General features: G+C 58.0%; 5 protein-coding genes across 5 annotated transcripts; 2 read left to right on the top strand and 3 right to left on the bottom strand.

Moving 5' to 3' along the window:
* Positions 1-1,616: 1,616 nt before the first annotated feature.
* Positions 1,617-3,408, top strand: VTJ04DRAFT_2062 (uncharacterized protein; the record flags this gene model as incomplete). The annotated part of the gene is made up of 2 exons (XM_069359819.1): positions 1,617-2,087; positions 2,146-3,408. 2 exons carry the CDS (start codon positions 1,617-1,619, stop codon positions 3,406-3,408), a joined length of 1,734 nt encoding a protein of 577 aa, XP_069224670.1.
* A 569-nt stretch (positions 3,409-3,977) lies between these two features.
* VTJ04DRAFT_2061 (uncharacterized protein) lies at positions 3,978-5,868 on the bottom strand (the record flags this gene model as incomplete). Its single annotated transcript, XM_069359818.1, has 5 exons — positions 3,978-4,355; positions 4,814-5,498; positions 5,596-5,603; positions 5,685-5,692; positions 5,751-5,868. 5 exons carry the CDS (start codon positions 5,866-5,868, stop codon positions 3,978-3,980), a joined length of 1,197 nt encoding a protein of 398 aa, XP_069224669.1.
* Positions 5,869-6,305: 437 nt separating this feature from the next.
* Positions 6,306-7,213, top strand: VTJ04DRAFT_2060 (uncharacterized protein; the record flags this gene model as incomplete). The annotated part of the gene is made up of 2 exons (XM_069359817.1): positions 6,306-6,520; positions 6,586-7,213. The coding sequence occupies 2 exons, from the start codon at positions 6,306-6,308 to the stop codon at positions 7,211-7,213; spliced, it is 843 nt and encodes a 280-aa protein (XP_069224668.1).
* A 183-nt stretch (positions 7,214-7,396) lies between these two features.
* Positions 7,397-9,164, bottom strand: VTJ04DRAFT_2059 (uncharacterized protein; the record flags this gene model as incomplete). The annotated part of the gene is made up of 6 exons (XM_069359815.1): positions 7,397-7,515; positions 7,578-7,963; positions 8,018-8,120; positions 8,194-8,385; positions 8,451-8,684; positions 8,765-9,164. 6 exons carry the CDS (start codon positions 9,162-9,164, stop codon positions 7,397-7,399), a joined length of 1,434 nt encoding a protein of 477 aa, XP_069224667.1.
* Positions 9,165-10,658: 1,494 nt separating this feature from the next.
* On the bottom strand, positions 10,659-13,481 carry VTJ04DRAFT_2058 (uncharacterized protein; the record flags this gene model as incomplete). The annotated part of the gene is made up of 8 exons (XM_069359814.1): positions 10,659-10,707; positions 10,788-10,894; positions 10,970-11,808; positions 11,868-12,085; positions 12,146-12,266; positions 12,331-12,868; positions 12,951-13,107; positions 13,222-13,481. 8 exons carry the CDS (start codon positions 13,479-13,481, stop codon positions 10,659-10,661), a joined length of 2,289 nt encoding a protein of 762 aa, XP_069224666.1.
* Between the last annotated feature and the right edge of the window lie 946 nt (positions 13,482-14,427).

The raw sequence follows: 14,427 nt of genomic DNA, 5'->3' as shown, positions 1-14,427 counted from the left end.
AGCTCTTTCCCCAGGCCCGCACGGACGTTTTGGCGATCTCGTGGCAGCTTCGATCTCACTTTTCCTTTCCAAGATTTCCATTTCCTCTCGCTTGAGGCTGATTCCCGTGCGCTCGATCCCTGAAATCACTTGCACATGTTATTTCCAGGTTTGGATCCGTGATGACGGGACGGGACGACATGCTCGACACCTCTCCATCAACACCTCGTGCTCGACAAACGGTCCCGGTCCACCTCAGCTACCCCAGCCTCCAGGCACTGGATTTTAACATGGAGATTTTTGCCTGTGGATGCTATTTCCAGTCCAACTGCTACCTAAGTACGGTACATACCTGCCTGAACCAAGCTGTATCCACTATAGCTCCCAACAAAAAAGAAGTTTCTTTTTAACCTGACGGACCACTCCCGGCGCACCGCCCGACATTCCGTCACCGCAAGACATCCATGGCTGATGATCCCGGCCTGGTGTCGGGCTGGTTCCGGCCCCGGCCTTGGGTCGTACTAGGGATACCTACTATGGTGTCCGGCTTCTGTCGACTTCTGGTCTCTCTCTGGGTCCTTTACACTACGCATACAGCTTACTACCTAAACTGCCCGAACACGACGGCCCTTCACTTCTCTTCCCGTCGATCTCGATGCGGGGTTGGACGCAACGGCAGCCACACCCGTCAATAGCCCGCAGCTCGCAGCTCGCAGCCTTCTGCCGCTGGTTCAGCACACACTAATGCAAGCTTACCATGTGTGGCTGCGGGAATGCCGAGGTTTTTGGGCTAGTTCCAGGCACAGGAACCGCTCTTTCACATGCTTTAATCAAGTCCTCGAAATCTCGACTCTTTGTCGACGTTTGGCAGAGCAGTGTTGGTGTTTGGAAGTCGAGGGCCGCGCAGCTCTGTCTAAGGCGCCTATCGTGACACTAGACGCAACCTGAGCCTCCTGTCACTGGCTGCGTCTTGACCAATGCTGTCAACGTCGGCCAATATGCCGACAGAGTCGCAAGCGCCCACTTCCCCACGGGGAAACGGGACTGCCAATGCACTCGACAGCAACTTGTCTCCATTCCCATCGCAACCGCGCTGCGAAAAGGGAAGCTTTCCGCCGAGTCTTCTTCGGGCGCCTGCCCGTTCCAGTCTGGCCTGACCATCCACATGGGGCCTGCTGGGTCACCTGCCCCCCAGACACCTACTTGCCCAGATCCCACCTTCGGCACCTCAGCCCTGGCGAGCCTGGCGAGCACCCGCCAAGTCGTCAAGTGGACGAAGTGTGGAGGCTTTCCGTGACTGTCAGGTCGGATCCTCTGTACTCCCACCCCCGGTTGCCATGCGACCTCCATGGAGATCCATAGGTTCCGGCTTGTCACCGGGGCCACGCGGGATGGGGTCGACCTGACCGACACCACCACAGCCATGGCATCTCGACATTTGTATATGAGGGCCTCTCTGCCTTCCCCTTCCTCAACGTTGGAAGGAGGAAGAGAGGCCAGCGAGACTTGCCCAGGAGGAGATCACATCCGCCCTCGCCCGTTCGCAGCTCCCCGTGTCTGACCTTGTGACGCTGGGTCTTGATCTCCTCTCTTGTCCACCCTCTTGAGTGCCTCACAGTGAGCCACCTCACACAATCATGAAGGGCCTCGCCACTCTTGTGACTGCGGCTGCCCTGCTCGGGCGAGCCGTCGCCGCTCCGCCCGAGCCTCCCACGCGCGTCATCGAGAAGCGTGCCAACCCCACCGTCACCGCCCCGGCGGGCAAGATCATCGGTGTCGAGCGCGTCGGCACCGAGGCCTTCAATGGCATTCCCTTCGCCCTGCCCCCGACGGGTTCTTTGAGGCTCAAGCCGCCAGTCCGCCTCAACACGTCGCTCAGCAACTTTGACGCCACCGGCATCGCGCCGGCGTGCCCTCAGTTCTTCGCCGACTCGGACGACAAGGGCCTCTTGTCCATGGTCTTGGATAACATCACGGGCCTCCCCTTCTTTCAAAAGGCCCTCAAGGTCAGCGAGGACTGCTTGACCGTTAATGTTATCCGTCCCAAGGGCACCAAGGCGGGGGATAAGCTCCCCGTCTTGTTCTGGATCTACGGCGGTGGATTTGAGGTAAGCATATCAGATGACTATTAATGGCTCTCTCCGACCGTTCACTGACATGTCCCAGCTCGGGTGGAGCTCCATGTACGACGGCGGCCCGATCGTGACCAGCGCCGCGAGCCTCGGCAAGCCCTTCGTCTTTGTGGCCGTCAACTACCGCGTCGGCGGCTTTGGCTTCATGCCTGGCAAGGAGATCCTCGCCGATGGCTCTGCCAACCTGGGCCTCCTTGACCAGCGCATGGGCCTGGAGTGGGTTGCCGACAACATCGAGGCCTTCGGAGGCGACCCGACCAAGGTGACCATCTGGGGCGAGTCGGCCGGCGCCATCTCGGTGTGGAACCAGATGGCCCTCTATGACGGCAACAACAAGTACAAGGGCAAGCCGCTGTTCCGCGGCGCCATTATGAACTCGGGCAGCCTTGTCCCGACGAATCCGGTCGACAGCCCCAAGGCCCAGGGCATCTACGACGCCGTCGTCAAGAAGGCCGGCTGCTCCTCGGCCAAGGACACCCTGAACTGCCTGCGCCAGCTGTCCTACAGCAAGTTCCTTGACGCCGCCAACTCGGTGCCCCACGTGCTGTCGTACAACTCCGTCGCCCTGTCCTACCTGCCCCGTCCTGACGGCAAGACTCTGACCAAGAGCCCCGAGCTCCTGGCCAAGGAGGGCAAGTACGCCGCCGTGCCCATGATCATCGGCGACCAGGAGGACGAGGGCACTCTCTTCGCCCTGTTCCAGCCCAACCTCACGTCCACCTCCCGGCTCGTCGACTACTTCAAGAACATCTACTTCCACGACGCGCCCAAGTCCAAGATCGAGGGCCTCGTAGACCAGTACTCGTCCTGGGTCTGGGACGGCTCCCCGTTCGGCAGCGGCCTGCTGTACGACATCTACCCGGGCTTCAAGCGCCTCGCGGCCATTCTGGGCGACATTGTCTTCACCTTGACCCGCCGGACCTTCCTCGAGTACGCGACCGCGGCCAACCCCAACGTGCCCGCGTGGTCGTACATCGCCAGCTACTACCGCGGCACTCCGATCCTGGGCACCTTCCACGCCAGCGACATTCTGCAGGTGTTTTACGGCGTGCTGCCCAACTACGCGAGCCGCAGCATCCACAGCTTTTACGCCAACTTTGTCTACAACCTGGATCCCAACAACGCGTCGGGCGGCACCAGCTCCAAGTCCAAGGTGTCGGAGAGCTGGCCGCGCTGGACGGCCAAGGACCGCAAGCTGATCAACTTCTTTTGGGACAAGAGCGAGTTTATCAAGGATGACTTCCGCGAGGGGGCCGGGAAGTATATTTCGAGCAATATCCAGTACTTGCGCGTCTAAGGGGGCTGTTGGAGGATGAATGGTGATGATGATAATGAGGCCTGGTTTGATGTTTCATGACTTGTTATGATGGGTTTGGTTTGGTTTGGGTTCCGTTTTTCCTTCATGGGTTTGGGGTTTATGGGTCGTTATGGCATGCATGCATGATGGGACTGTCTTTTTCATGACTTCATGGGTTCGAGTTGGGCAAGTGGATGGATGATGGATGGATGGATGGATGGATGGATGGATGGATGGATGGATGGATGGATGGATGGATGGATGATACCATTAAGGGAGAGAGAGTCTTGTTTTGGGATGGCTTTTGACGACGATGCATGTTTGATACCTTATGGGCATGACACTTGGTATTGATGTATGTATGGAGTGGATGGGAACAAAAATTCGATCTTTTAGCCATCATTTCTTGGTTCATTCGTTCATGTTTATGTTCGTGTTCTTGGGAAACATCGTCATCTCACTCACTCTGTTCATCACCTACCCACCCAACCTATTATACACTGGGGAGTTGGAAGCAGCTAACCACGGTCTGCATCACCATTCTTCCCTGTTCGTGACTCCCAGTCTTTTTAGAGCTCATCATGGCCCTCCTCTCCCGTCCACGCCGCGACTTTCCCCTCGATAATATCGCTCAGAAACTTTTCGACGGCCGCTGCGCTGATCTTTTCCTTGCGCCTGTACGGGTACACGTGGCCCGTGTTGGGGTTGAGGACGGACAGGCCTCCGGTGATCTGACCGTTCTTGTTGCTGTCGCCCTTGTTGTTGTTGCTGTTGTTGATGATACTCCCCAGACCGAGCATTTCGGCCGCCTCGGGAAATTCGCGCGGGTCGGTCGTAACAAAGTGGAGATACTCGGAATACTTTTGGGCGAGGGGGCGGAGGTGGGAGATGTATGCTTCGCGTGCGGAGGGGTGGGTGGGGAGGAAGTGGACTATGCTTTTTCCGGTCTGTTTTTTTTGGAGGGAAGAGTGTTAGTATGTTGAGGAGGGGGGTGGGAGAGTTTGGATCATGGTGAGGAGGATGAGGAGGGTGGCGGTGGTGGCGTGGTGGGGAGGTGGTTTGAGGGTGGTGGTGGCTTAAGGGTGGTGGTGATGATAATGATGTGTTGAGGGCGGTGATGATGGTGATGGCGGCGGTGGTGATGGGTTGTTGATTTGAGGGTGAAAGGAGGGTAAGGGCGAGAATGTTGGCTCGATGGGGGAATGATGATGGTGAAGAGAGTGTTTGTTGGCTTAAGGGGCAGAGGATAGATATGAGAGTGTGGGCTTATAGTAGGGTGAAAGGGATAGGGTAGACAGGGGTGGTTGGTTGGTTGAGAGTGGACGTGATAGATGGGTAAGGTAGTGGCAAGATGGATGAATAGATGGATGGATAAACGACAGAGTAAGCTACCGGGCAAACTCACCTGGAAAAACTCAAGCTCATTCCGCCTCGTATACTCCGGAATCACCGGCGCCGCACACCGCCGGACAAACTCCTCCAGCACGCCCGGATGCGTGACCTCCCCCGCGCTCAGCACCGCGCTCGTCCCTTCGACGTTGTTCCGACACTCCATGCTCGCCTCCTGCCGCGTCCCCGACGCTGACGTCGGCGCCACCACGGCTCCGAAGGTGTACCGGTCGCGGTATCGCCGCGCCAGGGACGAGAGTTCCCTCCTTACCCATGTTGTGAGCGCCGGCGCCGAGTCTGAGGAGGGAGGGAATCGGCCGAGGAAGACGACGTCGTCGGCCGTGGTGAGGAAGGTTGTTGCGTTTTGCGGGGTGAGGTGAGCCACTACTCCTTCTGCTGCTGCTGGGGTGGAGGACAGGCGGAGCATGCGGCGGAGATAGGACCGGATGGATGGGACGGTGCGAGGGCCGCGGTAGCGGTGCCGGATCAGTTTGGGTTCATCATCCTTGGATTTGTCCTTCCCAGTGGAGGTGGTTAGAGGAGGAGGGAGGAACAGTCGGATGGCGGGGTAGGAGGCGATGTCGGCCGAAAGGCAGTGAGGGAGGTCTGCGGAGCAGTCGATGCTTAGGATGGCCAGGTCATTGTCGGGCGGAGATTGCTGGAGGGTAGTCCATGTGGATTCGAAGTCTTGGGCGTGTTTTCTGGTGGTGTTAGTTAGGGTTGGATAATACTCTGAGTTAGAGAGCTGAGTGTGAGGGGGAGGGTGGTAGATAGCATCGAGGCAAAGTTACTGCTTACTCTTGGGGCTGGTGATGGTTGGCAACGGATATGTGTTAATAGCCTGCGGATATCAGGAGGGTGTGGTGAGTTCGAGCTCAATGACTTACATGAACGTCTATGAGGTGTAAGTATCCGAACGTCTAAAACGATATATCAAAACACGGCTCACTTACATGCAACCAAAGCCTTTTGTCCTTTTTGCAGCCGTTCCTCCAACTCAGAGCTGGATACATGCTGCCATGCCGCTGCCCCAGAAACGAGCAGCAAGTGGCTCAAGCAGCAGAGCTTCATGGTGGTGATGTGATGACTCTCTGAGGTTGAAATGTGCCCCAATACCCAGATCACCTGCCCATCACAATTCGAAAAGTTGAAGTTTGTAGTAACAGTAGAAGAAGCATCACGGTTACTGTCGTTGAAGATTGACGTCAGATTAAAACCGAACGGCCGTTGAGCCGCGTTTCAGGGGTCGCGGGGCCTGCCAGGGGTTCTGATCGGCGGCTGTCGCACCCGCACCCCCTGAAGTGCCCCAGTGGACTGACATGGAAAAGCGTCTGTTTCATCGTCTGAACAATGGCGGCCCGAGAGTCTGGGCGCGAGGGATTCAGAAACATATGAATCCAATTCCTGATGTCATTGTCGGTCGTGTCCACGTCCCAGTTTTCAGCTTCACCAAAGTTTGTGTGTTGTGGGCTGTCCTGACTTGGTGATCGTGGATCAAGATAGTGATAATGCCTTCACTTACATCAATAACACTAGCCGCCCTCGGCGGGCTTGCCGTTATACCGGGAGCTACCGCATCCCAACAAACCGTCCTGAAGAAGCCCGACAACTACGTGTGCGAGCACCCGCCTTACAAGCCGCGCCTCGTGTCCAAGTCACCCCTCGTCATCTATCTCGAGAACTTCGTCACTCCCTGGGAGCGAGCATACCTGCTCGCATTAGGGTAAGCAACCAACCACCTCCATCACCTCCACCTTCTCCTCAACATCACCGCTAACCTTCCCCCAGCAACTCCACCTTCCAACCCAGCGGCATAACCTCCTCCGACCGTCGCGGCGGACAATCCTACCCCTCCTCCATCCGCACCTCCCACTCCACCAACCTTCCCCCCTCCGACCCCGTGGTCTCCTGCATCGAATCCCGCGCCCTCCGCTTCCAGGGCCTCCCGCCGCGCGCCCGCGCCCGCCTCGAGCCGTTGCAACTCGTCCGCTACGAGCCAACCCAGCACTTCCACTTCCACACGGACTGGTTTACGTCGCCCGAAACCGACGCGCCTCCCGAGATGGGCGGGAACCGCGCGACTTCGTTTTTCGCGTACGTGCGGGTTGAGGAGGGGACGACGGGGGGTGGGACCAACTTTCCCCGGTTGACTCTCGAAGCTGGGGAAGGGGAAGGGGACGATGAGGAGTGGTGCGAGGAAGGGTGGGTGGATTGTGATGCGGATAGGGAGGAAGGGGTGACGTTCCGCCCCGTGGAGGGGAACGCCGTGTTCTGGGTGAATTTAGACGAGCAGGGCAGGGGGGATGAGAGGACGCTGCATGCCGGGCTGCCGGTGGCGACGGGGGGAAAGGTGGGGATGAATATTTGGACGAGGGAGGGGGTGGTTGGCGAGGAGGTGAGGGGAGGGGTGGTGTGAGAGAGACGATACCTATGGGGTGGTTTGTTGTTGTTGTGTTTGTAGGGCGTGAGAAGAAGATATGGATGGCGATGGGGAAAATAAACATGTCTAACTTCATTATATGTCCCTGCCCCGAGTAAATCCATCCAATGTTTGTCCCGGTGCTGTGTGACCCGCCGTGTCTTCCACAACTAACAACAACTAGCATGCCCCGACAATATTTCCCGGATCTCCCTTCTCCGCTCCGACCGTCACCACGCCGTCGCCGCAGTTGTAGTATTGGTTCATCCACACAATGTCCGACTGTTGGTCAAAGACCACTGCAAGAAAAGATGGTCAGAAGCTTTGCAGTTTATTAGTGAATCAGGTAAGGTAGACTCACAGTATGCCCCCCTAATAAACGTGTCCCCCAGCACGTACGCCGTCGACCCGACATCGGCCGGCTGGACGCCCAAAAGACAATGGCCCGGATACTGCTGCCAGATAAAGTCCTTGTAGCGGACGTTGATGACCATGCGGCCGCGGTTGAAGCCAAAGTCAACGGTACCCGGACGGTTGCGCCAGGAGCAGTCGACGGTGTAATATCCCATGTGGTCGATCTTGGCCTGGAACTGCTGCCCGATCTGCGCGACGAGGTCCTCACGGATGTACGAGAGGGTTGAGCCCGTGTCGAGAAGCACCGGCATGGTGAAGGTGTCGCGCTGCGTGTAGATGACGGGCCGCTCGCCCGGTTTGGTCATGCCGACCGACGTGACGTTGACCCAGTATCTTGACTTGTTGTTAGTGTTCGGGCTTTCTGCTATCTTCTCGGGTCTGACCTACTGGAGCCAGCGAGGGTCCTGCTGTTTGATGGGCGGCCAGATGGCCACCGGCTCGAGTTTTCCGGCGAACTTCCACCGGTTGACGCCGCCAAAGATAATCTCACCTGAAGGATGTTATTGTCAGCAAGGCTCCTGTGGCTAAGTTGGATAACTATGGTCAACCGCAGGCAGGCATACTGAAGTTGTCCTGGTCCCCGCCCAACCCAACGCTGAAGATGGGCGCCATGATCATGTCGTTGGACACCATCAAGTTGAGCACGCTCGGATAGTTGATGGTGTGCGGGTACGCATAGCCCAATCCCAGTACCCCTGAGAAGGTGTAATTGCTGTCGTCGGCCACGGCGAATTGCACCCGGGGGACATGGAACACTGCAAAGACAGGTTGTCAGTCATCATTCCACGGGCAGGACAGGATGTGTTATAGGAAACCTCACTTGCGACGTTGATATCGTCAGCCCAGTACTTCCCCCGGACGGCCCCGGTGCCGTACGTCACGGCGAACCCCCCGCCGACAAACATGGACGACCGGGACCGGCTCGGATAGTACATGCCGTGGCTCTGGCAGATGGATTCCGACGCCGACGTGCTGCATTTTGGGTTAACCCACAGCTCGTAGGATCCCGTGTCGATGAACACCTTGACCTTTTGCGGAGGCGTGCCGATTTGTACTGTTTGCGAGACGGTGAGAGAGGGTCAGTCAGTCATGAAGCAGGCTAGTGAAGGTGTCATGAACTCGGGAATGACTTGCGCTCGATGATATACGCGATCCCTCCCAATTCCTCCAGCCCGGCCCATCCCCATTTCCTCGGATTGCCCGCCTGTCGCGCCGCCAATGCCGCCGGGTTTTCTGTCGAGGTGTTGCCGAGCACCGCGAGTGGCGGTCGAGAAGGTCCCGGTGGCCGTGCGTGTAAAGCTCCCCTCCCTGTGACGTTGAAGTGCTCCCGGGCCACAGGCATCCGGACGTATGAAGGAATCCGCCATGGCCCGGGACCGCGCCTGGACCCGGCTTCATGGAGACTGTTAACAGCGGCGGCGGCGTCCTCATTTCTCCTCACCGAGCGTCCTGGAGCAACACCGGGGCGGGCTGTCGTCGGAGATACAGCAGCGACCAGGAGGGACGTCCACAAAAGGCCACTGCCCAACATCATTCACACCACCAAGAGGGAGGTATGTATGTATGGACCCAACAGTGACGTCGTCGTCGTCGTCGTCGTCGTCGTCGTCGCGGATGCCGGCGGTCGTAGTCGTCGGTACGTATGAGCCGGAGGTCACGGAGCAGGCCTAGGCGAGGTGGAGACCATGACACCTACTACTGCTACTACTACTTACTACTACTGTAGTACGTCGTAGCAGTTAGACCATACCGCGAGTCGCGTCCGTCCGGGGAAGAGCCGAGATCACCTGGATGCCTGGGATGTAGGTATGCGCGTCACGCAGTCGGTGTGTATGCTCGAGTCGCTGCTGGTGGTGTCAAGTGTCCCGCTGGCCGGTGAATCCTCGACATAACCGTTAGGTTGGTTGTCAGGTCAGGTCAGTCAGGTCAGGTCAGTCAGGAGGCGCGATGGCATCCAAACGAAAAGCGCGGGAGAGCAAAACAACCCAGGACGGCGGATCTCGTAACGGGAAGCGGGATGCCCTCTCAAGATATCCGCCCTTTCCCTTCATCCATGCAGGTAGGACAGGCAGGATCCCGCCTCGTGGCCATTCAGCTAGTGGTAGTTAGGTCCAGGGAGTTGTCGTTCCGTGGACAGGCGCCGAGAGGGCGGCACAAGTCGACTTGGCACGGCATTCCCACAGCCTGCTATTACGGCTAGCACTTACATACTACTATATGGAACTCAGCGAACTACCTGACGGTGCGTGCCCTACCCAGACGAACTAGGAGGACCTTGCGTCTTCAGCGACCAGTCGCTCCAATCATGCCTCTTCCCGCCTTGACGGCAATGGGGGCCGGTGTGGAGGGCAGGTAAGCCGACCCTCCCTCTCCCCTTCGCTGGGCTGGGGGATCGTCTCGGCAAGAAAGGGTGTTCGTGTCGGGATCTGGGGTTGCTTTTTACCCGATCCGATCCGGGGGGAGGAATTGAATGGGGAGGCAATCAATTCGACGGAGATTGCCTTGGCCGAGAGGGCGGGTAAATGCAACCATGACCGGTCCCGTCTGTGCATACTATAGGCAGATTCCCACAGTGCCGGCCAGTTGGCGTGTTTTGGGCTCGGAGATGGAGGATTGATGGCAAGCCCGGAGTAAGTATGCAGACGTGAAGGGATTGGACTGCTCAGAGGAGGATGATGATGATGATGATGGATGGATCCATCCTGGATTCTCCGACAGGGATATGGCATGAACTTAATACTTGGAGATACCTAGCACCTCAGGTAGGGTTGTTGGTGTGTTTCTCTGGCTAATGGGATAGATGCTGCGACATCCCTTGACCGTTGACAGAGAAGGAGACTCAGGGGCCTCACTGAGACCTACCTCGCAAACCATGAAAGACAGGACAGAGTCTCGAAGAGAACACTAGATATGTCATTCGGAACTATGTACAGATATACACAAACAAGTCACAAAGCCAACCCCCATTTTGCAAACGCCAATGTATAAGCAATATACGGATACAAGCCTCATCCTCCTCATCCCCTCTCTATGGTAAACTCAAAAACAGCTCGAGCAGCTTTGGATAATTTGGAGTCCTGCATCAACCGTTAGTCCGTTGGCTCCTCTCCTCGTCCGCAATTTGATGCCGAGATATGTCAGGCTATGTAGGACTTACCCCAATCCTGTCACGGGATCCCATCCCTCCTTGACCGGAAATCCATCGCTGCCACAGCCGGGGTTGGACCCGACGGTTATGTCGTTGAACACCTCGGGGTGAGCATACTAGTTACCGACTGTCAGCCCCTCATTCTCTCCCTCTCGCTGTCTCTCAGGCGAAACGGAATTAATCCCACTTACAAGAACCGGATGAACAAACCCCACCGTGCTCTTCCCTCTCGCCAGCCTCTCCTCGTTGATCAGCGTCAGGATCGACGCCCAAATCGGCGTCGCCACCGACGTCCCGTGCACCCGGTTCGGCCAACCCCGCAGCACCACCCGGAAACTCTCCCCGAGCGCGCTCACGTCCGGATATCCCCGCCCCGCCAGGTTGAACAGCTTCCCGGGTTCGGGAGGCGGCTGGATCGCCGCGTACCCCTGCCCGCCCGTCGCGTTGTAGCCCAAGTGCGTGATGTTGGCGCGCTCAAAGTACTCGCGCACGTGCTTGTCCTGGTACGCTGGGCGCTCGAAGACGTTGGAGAAACCACCGCCCGAGGCGAACCGCTCCGCGGCGACCTCGGTCAGCTTGGGAGTCGTGCCCGGGGTGTAGTACTCAGGCTCGAGGAGGGTGGTGGCGCCGACGCTGAGGACGTACGGGCAGTTCCCCAGCACGCGGGGGGAGAAGACGGTGCGGTTGCGCCCGAGGCAGCCGCCGTGGGTGTCGAAGCGGCGCCCTCCGACGCCAAAGTCGCCCGACGACTCGACGACCGTGATGCCCTGCAGGCCGAGCTTCATCACCTCGAAGCACTGGCGGCGCATGTAGTTGGCGGGCCACGAGTGCTCGGTGCCGCTGTAGCTGATGGAGATGACGTTGGTCGGGCGGTGGACACCGCACATGAGCGGGCCGTGGTAGGCGCCCTGGTCCGGCCCGGCGTTGGGGTTGGGATACTCCGGGTCGCGGCACTGCGGGGTGTTGCAGTTGCCCGTCATGTTGAAGGCCGTGAGCGTGCAGTAGGAGCCGTCGAGGGCGTCCCAGAAGGCTAGAGAGTAGTGAGTAACCATATCACAAAGATTGTTCATAAGGAGGGTGAACACTCACTGTTGAAGAAGCCAGGATACCTGGTTTCGGCCCGCTGCTGGTCCCTCTGATACCACTCATCATCCGTCTGGAAGAGGACAGTCTTTTGCGGCCAGACGAGAGGGATGGCCACCTGGAAGTCGAGGTCGGCCTCGTCACCGGCCTTACTTGTGTCGTTGGTTGGCCCGTAAGCGCCGTTGATGGACCGAAGCTCGGGATGAGTGCCGTGGGGGACCCAGCTGTGCAGTTCAGTCAGTCACCGTAGAGAAGTGAGCTAGAAAGAGTGCAGAAACGCTTACCGCGTGACATGTTTCCAGTAGTTATCCAGGTCTTCCTGGCTGTAGTGCTGGTTCAAGCTCTGGAAGATGCCCAGCTCGTTCCCCTTGCTCGCCCTCGTGTTGTTCGGGATCTGGTATTGCGCTGAGAGAGCGTCAATCAGTTTCTTGATCCGGGGATAAACAAAGCCACTGAAGTAAATACTCACCTCGAATGCACTGCGGCGTCAGCTCATCCGCGCACGACCCCGTGACCAGAAACAAGGGGTCGAGCTCTCCCGGGTGATCCGGCTCTGGCAGTTCCGGCTCTGGCACTTTCGGCTTGCACTTCTTCTTGCGCTTTCCACTCTCCGTGACCACTGTGACAAGCTCCGGCTTCTTCTTCTTTTGGGTCCCGTTCGCCGCCGCATCGAAGGAAATGCGTCCCTCTGCCGCCCCCGTCGCCGCCGGCCTGGTAGCAGTGGACGTCACCCCGCTTTTACCCCCTTTTCCTTTCCGGTACTTCCGCGGAAGATCGCCAACCAACGAACGGCGACCGATCATGCGTTTCGTGATCTTGTCGTCAAAGTCCCTCGTGGCCAGGTTGATGCCCGGCGTGATGTAGTCGATATGGTGGGAGATGTTGTGAGGGACGTGGTACTGAGAACAGGCGATGCTCTGAGCTCCCGTCTCGACGTTCTCGAACAGGTGGTACTCGGTCAGGAGCAAGTCCTCAACTTCGTGCACTGGCGCGTCGAATTGGATGAACTAAACGTCGGCCGCAAGTCCCAGTCCTGTGTTAGCAGGAACCAGCCGCTCGAACACCTCCCCCCTTAAACATCCAGCTCACCTGTTTGTTCGCGGACTGCGATAGCCTCCTCTCGTCGACGCCAGCCTCTACAAGCCAGCGCTTGACCCTTTCCACCGACTGCGGCTTGGGCGCGAACAATTCCACCACTTCTCTCGGCGAGAGGTGCTTCCCATACCTCGGCGAGCGGGGATCAGATCTAGGCACGAAAAGAGTCAGCAGCCTGCTTGAGGGGCATGAACAGGAACGCTCCCAACATCCAATCCACTCCCGGACAGCTCCGAATTTGGACTCAACTCATCCTAGAACTCACATCTCCATAAGCAAGTCATGCCCCTTGTCCAAATTCTCCTGCCTCAACCCAATGCGCACAGGAACCGTCAGATCCTCGTCCACCAGCCCCCGCTTGACCCATCCCTCAAGATGCCGCTTCTCATGCTTCTCGTGCACGGCGTGAGTCTCCGGAAGGCTGCGCGCCAGCCTGTTCCGCGTCGAGCGGCGCGCGGCGGAGGCCGGCACCACCAGCCCGCCCACGCTGGCGAGCCAGACGAGGAGGAACTCGCGGATCTGCATCTCTCTCACACACAGACTCTTTTCTCTGATGTCCCTCTGGCCTACGCGGAATTCCCTGTGGTGTGGATCTTGCAGACAGACATTCGGGGCGGTTCGTTTCGGTGGCGGTCTTAGTCCGTCGTCGTCGCTGTCGTCGTCGTCGTCATCGAGCTCTTCGGAAACAGGTGGACAGAGAGAGCCACGGCGACGACCAAGCAAGAGGAGGAGGAGGAGGAGCGAGCGAGCGCACAACGAGGACGAAGCCCCTCACCCCGTGAGACGACGTGACGAACCCATAGCTAATAATAATAACATGTTACCTGGGACCGACGGGCATTCTGATCCCGTCGCCAAGCAAGCTCGTCCCCAGGCCAAGCCCACGCATCCATCGCCGGCTCGAGCCATGGCCATGACGTCGGACTCGTTTCCTTTCACTTCGGTGCGAGGCGAACCCCATATTCGTACACATTCGCCTGACACAGTAGGTGCCGTTGCGCAGGGCAAGTTTTCTTTGGAAACACCCACGGTGGCAAGCAAGCGACCCAGGGAAAACGAAAGCGGGAACCCCGCTGTAGCTATTTTGGTCGACATGCTAAACCTGCTCAGGAACCATTCCTCGCCCAAGAAACGGGGCCTCGTTAAAGTGTATAGTAGCAGATCCCATATATGGAGGTTGTGTGGTTGAGCGCATGGTTTAGCGGCCGGGTAAAATGCTACGCTTATATATTAACCAACGGTTTGGTTTGCGGTACCGTACCGGGTCCAGAACCCAGAACCCAGCACCCCGGAAGGCCGAGAGAAGAAGGCTTTCATCAAGCTGACCGGACCGAGACGAAAACGGAAATAAAAAGAACAGGTGGAAGAAGCTCCGATAGTTCATGGGTTGGCATGACAAGTGATGCCAGGTTTTTGTGCTCTCCCTTATGTCAGGCCAAGCGTGTGTTTCTTCTAGGCACTCTAATATGTA

Source organism: Mycothermus thermophilus (assembly GCF_041956435.1).
Source record: "Mycothermus thermophilus strain CBS 625.91 unplaced genomic scaffold VTJ04scaffold_1, whole genome shotgun sequence".
NCBI classification, from domain to species: domain Eukaryota; kingdom Fungi; phylum Ascomycota; class Sordariomycetes; order Sordariales; family Chaetomiaceae; genus Mycothermus; species Mycothermus thermophilus.
The sequence above is the reverse complement of the archived record's forward strand: the minus strand, read 5'-3'. Positions and strand labels throughout refer to the sequence as shown.